At 38.6% G+C, this 15270-nt stretch overlaps 1 protein-coding gene across 3 annotated transcripts in view; it reads left to right on the top strand.

Moving 5' to 3' along the window:
- The window catches only part of PCDH15 (protocadherin related 15), a 1497017-nt gene extending 1483163 nt beyond the window's left edge, over positions 1-13854 (top strand). For 2 of the 3 annotated variants that reach the window (XM_030569599.1, XM_030569596.1), the window contains 4 exons: positions 1694-1732; positions 3402-3475; positions 4409-4544; positions 13112-13854. In XM_030569599.1, the coding sequence (XP_030425459.1) occupies positions 1694-1732; positions 3402-3475; positions 4409-4544; positions 13112-13663 (801 nt within the window). In that variant the 3' untranslated portion in view covers positions 13664-13854. Of the gene's footprint in view, positions 1-1693; positions 1733-3401; positions 3476-4408; positions 4545-5443; positions 7053-13109 lie in introns of all 3 variants that reach the window. The other variant, XM_030569597.1, reaches the window with a different exon arrangement.
- The last annotated feature ends 1416 nt before the right edge of the window (positions 13855-15270 follow it).

Below are 15270 nucleotides of genomic sequence, written 5' to 3'. Positions count from 1 at the left end.
GACTGAATTCAGTGGGACTACTTACCTAGTAAGATACTACTCTTCTTGAGGAAGGATGGCAGCATCTGCCCCTAAATTACAATGCAATATGTGATGTGTGTTGTAAATTACAACACTCAAAGTAAGTTATAAATAAGGCCTCTGATTTTCAGTTATTTATTTTGTTTATTTCCTGGGTTTATTTAAAAAAAATAAAAGGGAAAAATCAGTAAAACTGAAAATAAAGAACAGTGTGCAGGCAAGAGGGGTGCTCAGTATTCTCAGCAGCCAGGGCTGCAGCAGTCAAGAGGATCTCAGGTACCAGGACCCAGCTCTCTGTGGTCTTGCTCCCACACTGCTCTGTGGAAGAAAACAGGGCCACGCTGAAGTGCTGGATTCAGGAGGGAAGCGGAAGGCTACAGCCTGTGAGTACTGTCTTGCCCTCCTCTGCCAACCACACACACCCTCCTTCTGACCCTGGCCCTTGAGTGTGGCCCGATTTGCTTCCCCTACAAAAAAATCCTGGATTCCAAAAATGTGATAATCAGCAAAACCTGAATACTGGCATTTTCAAAAAAACAGCAGTTATTGGTGGGTGGGAGGGGAAGGAAATCCGTAAATACTGATAAAGAAAGATCTTAGTTCAAATAATTTGAGCCACATAGTAGTTCAATAGTGTAATTGCCACGAATGGGCTGTGTTTAGCTGTGAGGTAGCACAGGATAATCATATGTAGATCCGTTACCCTCTGTGCAGCTTCCCATTGCTCTCCCTCTGATATTGACATGTTTTTGTTATCCTCTACACCATGCAGCAGAGAATATAGTTTTTAGCAATGATATAGTTCCACCAATTGCATAAAACTATTTGTATTCCTCAGATGGTGCAGTGAATAGGTACTAAAGTGGAACTAAGGGGATCTAGGTTCAAACCTGAGGTCAGCCACAGACTTGGTGTGAATTCAGGCACATTCTTTTAATCTACTTTATACCTAAATTCCCTAATTAAAAATGGGAATGATACTTCTCTGCTTCAGAGGGCTATTGTGATGATTAAATCTATTAATGGTTGAGATGCTCAGATACTGTGGCAATAAGGGCCATATAAGTACATAGAAGATGGCAACCACAGAGGAAAATAAAGAGGAAGTGATGATCTTGTGATTAAAACAAGGACTGAAAATCAAGATACCTGAGCTTTCTTATTAGTTCTATCATAGACTTCCTGTGTAACCATGAGTGAGCCTGTGGAAGCCATGTGGGGAGAGGAATACCAAGGAGTAATGTATAAACCCCTGTATAAAGGCCAGAGGCCACTGCAGGAATCTCAAGATGCCCACAGATTTGCCTTCCACCTATTCTGAAGTTTTTTAACTTGCACAGTGAATTATCTGGCCTTTGGAAATAAGTTTAAGATTAGAAAATAATTCAGAAAATAATTATCATATGACTGGGAATTAGATTGTACATTAGATGAAAGAAATAACAGTCTGTAAATTGATTTTACTGCAATGTGTACTTACATGGTGCCCTATATACAATGTAACTAAAAAAGTATTCAATGAGCATTGAAGTATTTTGGCCATTTTTAAATTAAAAATACAGATAGAACAGTGTTTGGAGGCTCCTTCAAACCTTTCAGCTTCAACATAAATTACCTCTACACTAACTAGCACTGTCTGATTAATCTTTCTATTTCTGATTATCTTTGTCAGCAACAGCAATTGCTGAGACCCTCTCTTCTCAGACCAGAGGTACTATTTTTTTCCCTGTCTTACTATTCTGTAACTTTCAAAGCAGCCTTTACAGTATTTTCTGATCTAAACTTCTATTTTCCAGGTAGATTTTTCTTCACCATTGAAGAAAACATGTTTATTTTGTAAAAGAAGAAAATGAACTTTTTTATCCCATTTATTTAGTTTTAATTAAATATGATATTTTCTTTCTCATGACATTTTTCCTTGGAGCTATTCTCCCACTTCTTTCAGTCATTACTATTGACTTCAGCAACACCAACTGCAAAGTTTATAAGCATTGTTTTCAAATTAATAAACAGGATAATTGTATTGCTGTCACATTTTTATCTAGTTTCTCTGATGGCAGTCAGTTGGTCATTATTACTCCTAGAGATGAGATGAGCAGCTGCCTTCTCAAAAATAATAGAAGTGTGGTGAAGGATATGGATTAAATCTTTGATGCTTTAAATTAAAATCACTTGGACATGATATTGCTTCTAGTGTAATCAGTAGAACAACTCCTATTAATTTCAGTAGGAGCAGGTCATTTGGGTTAGATCTTTGGTTCTGATAAACGTGCTTTGCACTGTACTAGTGCTGCAAAGCTGCCTTAAAGCTGGCCAGTATGGCCAGCTGAGGATTCCTCTGGCATATGGGAACCACCGGTGGAGTAAAGCTAATATAGTTGACGTAGGTGCTAGGTTGGGGAAGGAGGGGTGATGGCATGCCATGGAATTCCAACAATCTCTGGCAATCATAGCAACTCCCAGGAGCCACTGGAAAAGAAAAAGGAATCTAGAACAGCTCTGAGGCTGCTCTAATTTTAAGTGGGGCTCGACTTGTCCCCAGGATCCTTGGTGATCAGGGGAGTACAAAGGTAGCAGACAACTGCCTTACTCTTCCTCACTCCAGTCCAAGTTTTGATGCCTTTGTTTTCAAAAAGACTTTATTGTCTACCTTGCAAGAAAATAATCTTCTCTGTAGCATCCCAAGGACTGTGAAGATTTTTTAAAGGTACAATGGTATTTTTGTATGATATGAACAAAATCATTCCTTCTGATCCAGTACTGCCAATAATAATTGTCAGCAAATAATGCAGATTATATCAACAGGAGACATGTTCTGAAGTAGAGCCTGACAAATACTGTAAAGAAAATAGTCTTCATCTTAGGCTGGGAGTGCTTCTTTAACAGTCCTATGGAAAGATATGGGGCATGAAGGCAAGAAATGAAAATTCTTGAGAAAAGTGACAGTATATTTGTGATGAGTCAATTATGCTGAATAAAGCTATTGTAAAGTAGAACTGAAAAAGATTTTTCCCCTGCAGAAGGATGTGCAACTTTTACACACTAGCACCATTTTTAACTGTGAATATTCTAGGGATGTATCATTAAAATAAAGCATTCATTCTGTAGTTTCTGACCATTTTTTTCAGCACCACAGAAGCATTTTGAATTACGATTTCACCAGCATCCCAGCTCGGGCATGAGAAAAAAATAACATGGCCACCTGAGAATGTATTACTGAAATGACAAGTGGTAGTGATAAAAGGCATTCACTATAGTTCTTGTCTTTTTTTTTTCCTCTTGCTTATACACAATTTGTAATACTCTCTTCTGCATTCCTTATCACCATCTCTATATGTTTAAGTATTTCCATTCAGTCAGTTTTCTCTTTTGCATTACAGGAGTTGTCTATGGAATCTGGAATTGATCCAGGCCAAGAATACTATGGGCAAGATTACTACAGTTATGAACATGGGTATGTTTTCAGTTTTCCTATGTAACTTTGCAAATACAGCTTTTCAGTCTTAGCCTTTTTATTATTTCAGCATTCAGTTTGGAAAATTTAATTTTCTTCAGGATTCTAGAAAAACCTGAAGATTACATTTATCTTCTACCTGCAATAATTTACATACCATTGCGGCATATGGCCTAACCACTTTTCTGCTCACCATAATAGGTCCTCCCCAAACCCGCTGTTGGGAAGGTTAAAAAAAAAAATCACATGCTACCTAGGCCAATCTGGTGGTAAGGGAAAAATTCCTTCCCAGCCCCCCTAAAAAGGAATGACTAGCGCAATGCCCCCTTCAGGTCCTAACCCAACCAGATATTAGCACCTTGAGGGGAGGAGGGTGGGTGCTGCTGCATAGAGAAAGAACTTCCGAAATCTTTCACCCTCCCATTCCCAGGGGGAGAGTCAGCACTGCAAAGCTGACCACCCCCACCTTTTTGCAGCAGTTTGTGACCTCCTTCTACCCCTTTCCCTTCATCATTCCTTCCCCCTCCACCCGCCATAAAGCATTAGTGCCTTCCCCCAGCAAGCCTGGACAACATCCCCCCACTTCGGAAGCAGTGCAGTCACTCTCCCAATAAAAACAGGCAACAGGTACTTGGAAGAAGGTGCCCAAATTTGGAAGCCTTCTGATTAATCCAAGATACCTAATATCTTTGGCCTGATCCAAAACCTATTGAAATCTGAGTGTCTTTCTGTTGTTTTCAGTGGGTTTTAAATTATATTCTTAATATCAATAATTTCTCATATGTAGACAATAACAAAAGAACAGGGAAACTCTTTCATTTGTGTGTGTGTGTGTGAGAGAGAGAGAGAGAGAGAGAGAGAATATAGATAAATATAGACACACACACATACATAAACACACAGAATATCTGAAGTCAAAGGTTTCTTTTCCAGGTACGAATTGCCACAATATGGGAGTCGTCGCCGATTGTTATCTCCAACTGGAATGTATGATGAGTATGGTGAAGTGGTTGTGGAAAATGATGGCAGCTATTATTACAGTCCACATGGATCAACAACTGAAGGAGAAGTAAGTGTAATATACTCCATTGATTGTATTCTGTAACAAGGCAGTGTCTTTTAACCTTTCCAGGTTTTCTTTGCATAATTAATTAGTGCATTAATTTGTGCACACATTAGCTAAACAACTTTGGACTCTTCAGTCATTGCATTAGGGATCCAATAAAACCTGGTTGGGATTTTCAATTGTAGTGATTGGTGATATATCAAGAAGAAAGTTGCTTTTTCAAATAGAAGGTTTTAAGAGCATGATTTCATGTCATCATCTCCTTTCCTTTTTTAAAAATTACAATACTGCTTTTAATCTACTTAGTGATTTTCCATTAATCATGGATTTCTTGTCCAGTAAGAAAATTATATAACCTCATATACAATTATATTCCTGAACAATGGTTTATTATATTACTTATATCTGCACTAGTTATACTGAATATAACATTCTGTAACTGATTATCTGCAGATGAACACAACAGTTACTACAATAATTTATCATAATGCTTGGCAAGGAAGTGTAAGAAAAATAAATGAAAATGCCCAGTGAATGCTAGAAAAAAATTCATATGAAGTTATATGTTTAAATTTAATGTTCAGAAATAGTATACAATAGATAGAAAAAGTGATATTAATTAGAAAAGAAGCTGTAATGTTTGAGTCAGTCTTCTGTATCGTAACTGAGTAAAATCACTGTGAACTAATTGCACATTCTAGAAGTTAAATTTTTTCTTTCAGTCACAGAAACTTTGGCAAAAAAAACTATATGGTAACAGGTAAGCTGGTTTTTATTCCAGGAAAAATGTTGCATGGTAATATTAACTCTTCGTTCTCTTCCTGCTGAGCTATTTTAGGATAGCAAGTTTTCACAATACCTGTCTTTCAAACTGTAATTAAGTTCTATTTTCATAATTGCAGGGGATGAGTCGAGGCAAAGGTCCTACAGACAGAGCTATAAGCCAGAGAGCAGGGCATCAAATAGAAGGTAGTGCTTTAGGTGGTGGGATGTATCTAAGAAATGGTTCTGGAAGAGAACATAGGACCAGCCAGGGGAAAAGGAAACTAAAAGCAGTGATGCAGTTGAGTCGAATAGCTGTAAAAGCCCACAAACGAGAAGGAACAACTGAGTCTGCTCATTCTCCATGGAAGAAAGCAAAGATATTTCCAATGATACTGCAGAAAGTAAAAGGCAGTAGCAAAGATTCCAATTATGCAAAGCTGTTGTCAGCTCGCCCAGTGGACAGTGAAGACAGCATGATTATCAAAGGAAATTATTTCCAGAAATCAGATGACAAGCCTTCAACAACCAGAAAACTAAATCATGTACTAAAACACATTAGTGTTTCCAAAAAAATTCAAAAGCATTGCAAATCTCAGAGCTCTGCTAGCAAAAGTTCAGTATCTGCAAGCGAAAAAGGAGGGGAAGATTCTGAAAGTCAGGGGGTGAGTGAATCTGAAAGAGGTGAAACAAAATCAGGAATTTCAATTAATATCACAGCAGAAAGTGAGCCAGAGGATAGTGAAGTTTCTGATGTCTATGATAAGAAGAAAAAAAGAAAATCTGCTGCTTCAGATGATGATGAATCATCAGCAAGGAGTAGTATCTCTGCCTCTCAGGCAGATGATAAAGACTATTTGAAAGTGACACTGGACCAAGATGAAACCAATGAAAGTACTGTGGACTCTGATGAAGAAAAGGAGGAAGATTTACAAGATTTAGAAGATGATCGTTCTGTATCCAAATCAGATAATGAACAGGATGAATCAGAAGATGACATATCTGAGCACTCTGAAGAGGAAGAAGATGAGGAAGAGTCAAAAAGTGTCCTTTCTCAAGTCTCTGGTTCTCAGAATAAACTCTCTGACAGTGATGAAGATGACTTCCAGTCAAAGGTATCCTCAAATCAGAGTTCCTATAGCAGATCTGAGTATAGTGATTCCAATAGCAGAAGAGTTAGTGAAAGAACTAGTATGTCAAGTAAGGGAAGTAAATCTAGTGGAGGAACAAGGGATTCCAGTCACAAGTCAGAAGTGATTAATTCTAACAGTGAAATTAGCTCTAAGGGATCAGTCAGTGAAAGAAACAAGAGTTCTGGATCCAGCTACAAGAGCAAAATGTCCACAATTGGCAGCAAAATAGAAGACATAATAGAAGAGCTATCAGAGGAAGATGAAAAATCAGATTTGGAGCAAGATGATACAAGCCCTGATGAGGCAGGTGACAATATAAGTGATAGGACTGTGTCTGAAATGTCTTCCATCAGCCAAAAAACTACTTCCAGTAAACAGAACAAAATAAGAAAATCAGATATTAGCGTTGGAGGTAGCATGGCTGAAAGCACAGAAGAGATTGATATAGATGCTAAGGATAGGGAAGAAACTTTCAGTAGGAGTGAATCAAAAAGGCTTGAAAGTGAAAATAGTGTTACTTCCAAAGGCAGCAGAGGGACAAAGAGCTCAGTGAGTGCCACTTTTTCTAGTAAAACAGATGCTTCCCAAGATTCAGATCTTCAAAGTTCTGATTCCAATATGAAAAGAGAAAATCTAAGGAAAAAGATTTCCTCAAAACACAGCAAACTTCAATCAGATGAGACTCCTGATACTGCTGCATCAGAGTCAGAGACTGCTGCTGATTCCACATCCTTTTAAAAAGAGAGAACAGTAGGTGTATATTTTGCAGTAAGGAATGGTCTTGTTTGCTGTGCCCTCTGCATGATCTTTCATGAACACTACCAATTTGGTTAAAACATTAGAAACAAAATAACAAAATATCATCCTCTCTAGACACTTCAATTGCACTGATAGCCATCTTGTTAAGATTAGTAACACAGAAAGCGATACAGATATGATTTCTCAAGTGAAAGTTCTCAAATGTAATTCTAAGTGCATATACATTGATAGAATTTCAATCCAAAAAGTACTAACAGGAAGGGATGCCCTTTTTTTCCCCCTGTGTTAACTTTAACCCTGTAATAAAAAGGCATTTTATTAGTAGTCCTTTACCCTTTCTGCACTGTGCAAGTCATGGTGCAAAGTGTTATTGCACGTTACATTAGCAGTAATGGCTAGCTTGTCACAAACTTCTGCATATAGTAGGCAATTTATATTTATTTTATTTATGGCTTTCAGGCAGCTGTAGGATGACCAGGTATCCCGATTTTGGATTTTTTTTTTCTTATATAGGCTCCTGTTACTCCCCAACCCCTGTCCTGATTTTTCACACTTGCTATCTGGTCACCCTAGGCAGCTGCCACAATGAGGAATAGGAATTATCGTAGCAATAATCAACATTTATCACTAATATAGCATTTCACTACATGTTCAATTCTGTACAAACATTTCCTAATCTTAATAATAATCTCTTGAATGTAGATATTATCGTCTCCATTTTACAGATGGGAAAACTGAGTCAGAGGAAAAGTGGCTTACTCTCTGCAGTCTTGGGCATCAGTGGCAGAGTCAAGATTAGAATTCCTAACCTCTGTGCTCATTCCTGTAGAATCTAGATCATCCTGTGTCTCAACATGGCAAAATTTTGGGAGTTAGAGGATATCAAATAATTCAGGCAGCACATTTGAAAATGGAATCAGATAAACAAGATGTAGGAATTCATAAAAAAGTTGAATTATTTTCCCCAAAAAGTCACTATAAAATGGACATTTTTAACGTGCACTTATGACAGTTGCACTCAGGTTTCAGTTACTACTTGCAAAGTGTCTTTAATCATTGTAACAATGTGGCTGATGTTAAATACTATTTGAGCAATTTCTACAGAGGCCAACTTTTTTTTCTTGACTACGCCCACATTTTTTATTGCAGGAGTGCAAGAAAAGTTCAGTTTACGTCGTGTCTGTACTGTTGGACTTGCTCTCTAAAGTTCAGTGACCTGGAGTATCTTATGCTGTTCAGTATAGAAATTATAGTTTTAGAGCTTTACAGTTCCAGTTCCATTCAGAGTTGGCATGATAGTGAAGAAAGGACTCTAATTTAAAGCTCAAGTTGCATTTGTTTTCATATATGAAATTACCGCTGCATGATGCTGGGCCACACAGAGCTCTAATTCATGCAGCCAACATGTTGAATGTTAAAAATGTGTATATACATCCAATCTGTAGGCACTTTCTTGTATCTTATTGTACTAAAGACTGCACAGCTCTTCTCAAACAGTGGATTATGTAGGAGGTTAATTCTAATATTAAAAAAACCTCACAATCAGTTCCCACATAAATTAACGTTAGTTTATAGAACCAAAGATGGATCAACTCTTTTGATCCAGTACCTGGATTGTGAGCTACAAAGCTAGTAGGCTGACAAATCTAACAGCCGCTGGAAGTCTCACAAAGGCTACAATTCAGTTACTACAGTACAATGGTTCTCACCAGGGGTCCAGGGCCTTCTGGGAGGCCACAAGCAGGTTTCAGGGGGCTGCCAAGCAGGCCTAGCATTAGACTTGCTGGGGCCCAAGGCAGAAACCAAAGTCCCACTGCATGAGGCTGAAGCCCCAGAGTCCCAAGCCCCGCCATGCAGGGCTGAAGCCAAAGCCTGAACAACTTAGCTTTGTGGGTCCCTGTGGCATGGGGCCCTGGGCAATTGCCCTCTTGCTGCCCAGTAACATGTTCCCAGTAACAAACAGTTGTTGTGGCACAAGTGGGGCATGGAATTTTTATAGCATGTTGGGGTGGGGGCCTCAGAAAGAAAAAGGTTGTGAACCCATGCTAGGGTAGAAAGAGGAAAGGGTTTGATTCTCTAGTATACTTGAACTTGCTATTAAGTTAAACAGTTCTCTTTTTTGTCAAACTTTTTCTTGGCATCTGTGTTAATGGATACTTCATTCACATGAATGGGAAATTAAGTCAGGCTTGTGTTTACTATCTGTGTGAGACGAACATACTTCTTGCCTATAGCTGCTATCTCTGACAATATGGAGATTACCATTGACAAGTTTTGAGGGGGCAATGGCCCATTCTTTCAAATAGAGGATACATATGGGCATGCTTGTGCTAAAGAGCTACTGTTCTGCCTCATTTTTGTATATATAGGGTAAAATCCTGAGTCCACTGAAGTCAATGGAAATGTATCCTTAATTTCAGTGGAGTCAGTATTGTACCCCCTTTTTTTTTCCCATTCTTCTGTGATATCCCATGTCAGAGAGGTGCAGTCCTCTATGAGTGGAAAAAACTGAGGAAAACTAGGATCTGCATTATTAAACATCTCCTTAAGAATATGTGACTCCCACAAACCATGGACTCAAGTCTTAATTACTCCCCTGCAGCTGTTGCAAGCTCATTGTCTTTACACATGTCCTTTTTTGCAAAATATTTTTTACTTTTTTGTAAGATGAATTTGAAAATGTTTTCTTTGTGCCATCACTCAAGTGTGCCATGGCACTGTGGAACCAGTAGCAAAAGGTATGAGACTAGTATTCTTGTAGGCAACAAAATATGTCCCCGAGCATGAGCAGACTATACTGTGACAATTATCTCATATCTATGAAACAAATTTCATAGACTCATAGACTCTAGGACTGGAAGGGACCTCGAGAGGTCATCGAGTCCAGTCCCCTGCCCTCATGGCAGGACCAAATACTGTCTGGACCATCCCTGATAGACATTTATCTAACCTACTCTTAAATATCTCCAGCGATGAAGATTCCACAACTTCCCTAGGCAATCTATTCCAGTGTTTAACCACCCTGACAGTTAGGAACTTTTTCCTAATGTCCAACCTAAATCTCCCTTGCTGCAGTTTAAGCCCATTGCTTCTTGTTCTATCATTGGAGGCTAAGGTGAACAAGTTTTCTCCCTCCTCCTGATGACAGCCTTTTAGATACCTGAAAACTGCTATCATGTCCCCTCTCAGTCTTCTCTTTTCCAAACTAAACAAACCCAATTCCTTCAGCCTTCCTTCATAGGTCATGTTCTCAAGACCTTTAATCATTCTTGTTGCTCTTCTCTGGACCCTCTCCAATTTCTCCACATCTTTCTTGAAATGCGGTGCCCAGTACTGGACACAATACTCCAGGTGAGGCCTAACCAGCGCAGAGTAAAGAGGAAGAATGACTTCTCGTGTCTTGTTTACAACACACCTGTTAATGCCTCCCAGAATCACATTTGCTTTTTTTGCAACAGTAAATTTCCTTACAGTTTCTATTGGAACATAATATATCTCTTTTGCTCACTACTGTGTAAGCTGCACAGTTGCCATTAAAACTGACACCGTTGCCATTGGCTGTAAAAGGAGGAAGTGCACATCCCTATATTTGTAATGTGCAATGCATATAGATTCAGTTATTCCTTTCTTCTTACTCAGTTCTTGGTCCCCAAGTTGTAGCTGCACATATACTGCAGATCTTTTCCCGAAACTAGTCAATTTTCCCATTGACCGAAAGATTCATGCCAGTATGAAAAAAATGATTCGTATGTATAAGGATGAAAAGGTAGAATAGAGCCCTTTAAGTAACTTGTGCAAAGTTTAGTTTTTCAAAAGCATGTTAAGTACCATTTATTTGTACATTGCATGATTTGCTGTTTTTTAAAATTCTCCTTTCTTCTGGCGTGTGTGCGCGAGTGTGTTGTAGAAGTCAGCTCCAGTATACTGTATCCTAACAGTAGAACTCTGTGAATAAACGTGGAGCTTTCACTATTAGTTCAAGAGCGATAATAGGTGTGTTCATTTTATATTAAGGAAGCAACTTTCTAATGAGATTCATGCTATAAATTAAAATAATGTGAACAGGTTTTATGTAAACCACAGTCAAAACAAAGTCACAACTCTGACATTCGGCTTCTGTGATGCCTATGGAAAATACCGCATGTAGTGTAAAATCTATAAAATCTGCAGGCCTGATGTACCACTGTGTTACTTCATTTTTACAGCAGTGTAATTCTGTTGATTTCAGTGGAGTTACTCCAGTTTTGTACCAGTGTAATGGACTGGTGCATCAGGTCCTACATAAAGCAATAATGTGGCATGTTTTTTAATCAGTACTATCAACACTTTACCTTTGCCTGAGAAATTAAGACAATTTTTTTCCTGAAATGCCACTGTTATTGTTACTTTATTGTAAAATAGAAATGTCAAAAGCTATCCCTGAGCTGACATTACAGTGTAGTAAGTGTTCAGAATACTTACGTTCTCAAAGAAAACTTCCAGTGATTTCAGAGTATTTACCACTTAGCACTAGCAGTTACCAAGAACAACTATTTCTGCACAGTTTTACATGAATAAATTCCAATTTCTATTATAAAATGGTAGTGATCATGTTGTGTTTTATGTATGAGCAACTGAGAAATTGATTTTGTTTTACCTATAACATGATTTACACAACACATTTGTTAAGCATGTTTCTGGAAGGGAAAATCTCCATTGTCCAGCCATATTGGAAGAAGGACAGGAGACACTGAATTTGGTTTAATTAGGCCACAGCTTTACTATTATTTGTCTGAGAGTACCCAGCAGGTAAAAGTGTACAATGCAGGTAAATCCATGATCATTGCAATATCTATGTGGAGGGGCTTCTGTCAAACCTCCCCCTTTTTCCATTTTGGTCCCCAGCCAACCCACTGTTGGAAGCTTAATATCTACCCCCCCCCCAATCGAATGAGGATTAAGGTGGGCTATAAAGAGGGCTCGCTGCTGTGCCATTCGTGGGAGCCCTGAATCCCTCCTCATTTCCATTCCTTTAACAAACACTTAATTTAAATCCTTTACCAATCTATTTATCTGACCACTGTATCCCTTTCATCCCTTTCCTATGGGGTATCCCCCCCACACTTACATAATAAGTTGCAACATCATTGCCTAGTTTCCGTTTTGTGCTCACCCCAACTATGCCTCCCCAAACCCATTGTGAGGACGGCAAAAACAAAACAAAAAACCACTTTGCCTTGGCCAGTCTGGCAGTGAGGGAATAATTCCTTCCCAGCCCTCCAAAGAAAGGAGCAGCTAGCACGGTGCCCACAGTTGATCTTGACCAAACCTGGTATTTCGCCACTTCCAAGGGTGGGTGCTGCTTGCTTGGTCTGGGCTTTTCCTTCCCAGCTTATCCCTATATCCTCTCTCCTCCCTTGAGGGATGAATCGGTGTCCCCAGACTGACCTCTTCCTAGAAAGCCAGATAACGCTTTCCGTGTTTCGCTACCCCCACCTCCTCCTTAAGATGTGATGCAGTCAAATCATGAAGTCTCCAAAAAATCACTTTATTTTTGTGGGCACACAGACTGTCTAATGGTGGATGTGGATTTAGCAAAAACTTCATAATGTTTTTCTAATCCTGGGAGAGCTTTCTCAGAAATATGTCAGATTTTTCTGTCTTTACCAGGTATCTAGCTGAAATTTTGTTGAACAGCGGGTATGCAGATTTCTCAATACTTTTGCATCCATTGAGTAGGGGAAATTGTTTAATGTTGAAGCTTTTGGCAGTAATAGGCATAGTTAAATGGAAATGATCTATATACAAATTAAAATGAAAAGTTATAAAATAACTTATGTTAGGTATTTGTCTGGAACACTAGGTAGAATATAAAAAGCTGAAAAAATGTAATAAATTATGCTGTGATTTAATAAACTGTTTCTTGTTGTCAAACAGTGGGCCAGAAAGAAAAGGATCAAGCTAGTAGTTGATCCAGAATATGAGACCAGCTCAACTGGAGAAGACAGTGCTCCGGAATGTCAGAGGAATCGTCTTAATAACCCCAATATTCAAAACAATGTAAATGGCAACATCTATATTGCGCAGAACGGGTCAGTTGTGAGAACCCGTCGCGTTTGTCTCTCCAGTAATTTAAAAGTCACATCCCCTGTTAGACTGGGGAAACACTTCAAGAAATTGGACAAGCTAGCAGTGACGCATGAGGAGAATGTCCCATTGAACACATTGTCAAAGGGGCCATCTTCTAGTGACAAACTGAACACAAGACCATCTAGTGTCTCATTAACGTCCACTGCTAGAGGGGCTGACAACATAGCAACAAAGTCTGGGGGCAACAAAATGAAAAGCACAGAAGAGCAAGAATCTGTTGTTGATAATGAGGATGTCAGAGAGCCCTTGGAACCACACAGCAATTTCACACACTCAGATGAAGAGGAGCTCTGGATGGGCCCTTGGAATAACCTTCACATACCAATGACAAAACTGTGACCTTTTTTAATTTTAATTTTTACTTCAGTTTATAATAAACTACACTTTTTAATGTCACTGAGGAAAATGTATGAAATTTGTATTGTGCACATAAATTGTATACTTTGAATGACATGCTTTAAAGTTAAGAGAGACTTTGCACTCACATTTGTCTCAATTAATTGTTCTTCCCAACAACACATTTGGCAGGCTCTCAGTTCACTAGACAATACTCAGTAAAAAATTATCTTTTTTGTTGGATCTTGATTTATTGTTTAATAAACAGTGAATTACTAAATGCACAGAAAATGTTGTTGACTTTTCAAAACATTCTGTACTTGCCTAGTTTATTTCACTGTATAGTATGTGTGGTTAGACTGTTTAGATTTTAAAATTGCATTTTTATGACTGACAGTTTGATTCGCATCTCACACCATAATAAATCAGAAATAAAGCCATTGAAGTCAATGGACCAGATCCTACATTGATGTACATTGGCACAGCACTATTGAAGTCCATGGAGCTCTGCCAACTTACACTACTTGAGGATCTAGCCCAATAGAATTATGAAGCTATAAAGCGGAAGTGAGACTAAAATCAGGTTTACTGTATGTCTAAATATATTGGTTATATAACAGATTAACATTATTATATGGAAGATTAATAGATTCCAAAGCCAGAAGGGACATGTGATCATCTGGTCTGCCCTCCTATATAACACAGGCCTAGAATTTTCCCAAAATGATTCCTAGAGCAATTCTTTTAGAAAAACATTCAATCGTGATTTTAAAATTGTCAGTGATGGAGAATCCAGCATTCACCTTGGTAAATTGTTCCAATGGTGAGTTACTCTGACTCTTACTAATCTATGCTTTATTTCCAGTCTGAATTTGTCTAGCTTGAGCTTCCAAGCATTGGATTGTTATATTTTTCTCTACTAGGTTGAAGAACCAACTATTAAATATTTATTTCCCATGTAGATATTTACTGACTGTAATCAAGTTACCCTTTAACATTCTCTTTGTTAAATTCAACAGATTGAGATTTTTGCATCTATTACTCTAAAGCATGTTTTCTAAGCCTTTAATCTTCCTCGTGACCCTTCTCTGAAACCTCTCCAATTTACCAATATTCTGCTTGAATTGTGAACACCAGAACTAGACATAGTACTCCAGCAGCAGTTGCACCAATGCCAAATATGGAGGTGAAACAACCTCTCTCCTCCTACTTGAGGATGGTGTGGAGAAAGTGAATAAGGAAGCATTATTTACTCCTTCACATATTACAAGAAACAGGAGTCATCCAATGACATCAGGCATCAGGTTTATAACAAACAGAAGGAATTACTTCGCACAACATATAGTCAGCCTGTGGAACTCAGTGCCAGGGGATGTTGTGAAGGCCAAAATCATAACTGGGTTAAAAAAAGGATTAGATTAGTGTATGGAGGATAGGTCCATCAATGGCTATTAGCCAAGATGGTCAGGGATGCAAGCATATGCTCTGGGTGTCCTAAGCCTCTGACTGCCAGATGCTGGGACTGCACAACAGGGGATGGATCGCTTAGTAATTGCTCTGTTTTGTTCATTCCTTCTGAAGCATCTGGCATTGGCCGCTGTTGGAAGACA

This window comes from Gopherus evgoodei, chromosome 7, assembly GCF_007399415.2.
Source record: "Gopherus evgoodei ecotype Sinaloan lineage chromosome 7, rGopEvg1_v1.p, whole genome shotgun sequence".
Lineage (NCBI taxonomy): Eukaryota > Metazoa > Chordata > Testudines > Testudinidae > Gopherus > Gopherus evgoodei.
This window is presented reverse-complemented; position numbering and strand designations above follow the sequence as displayed.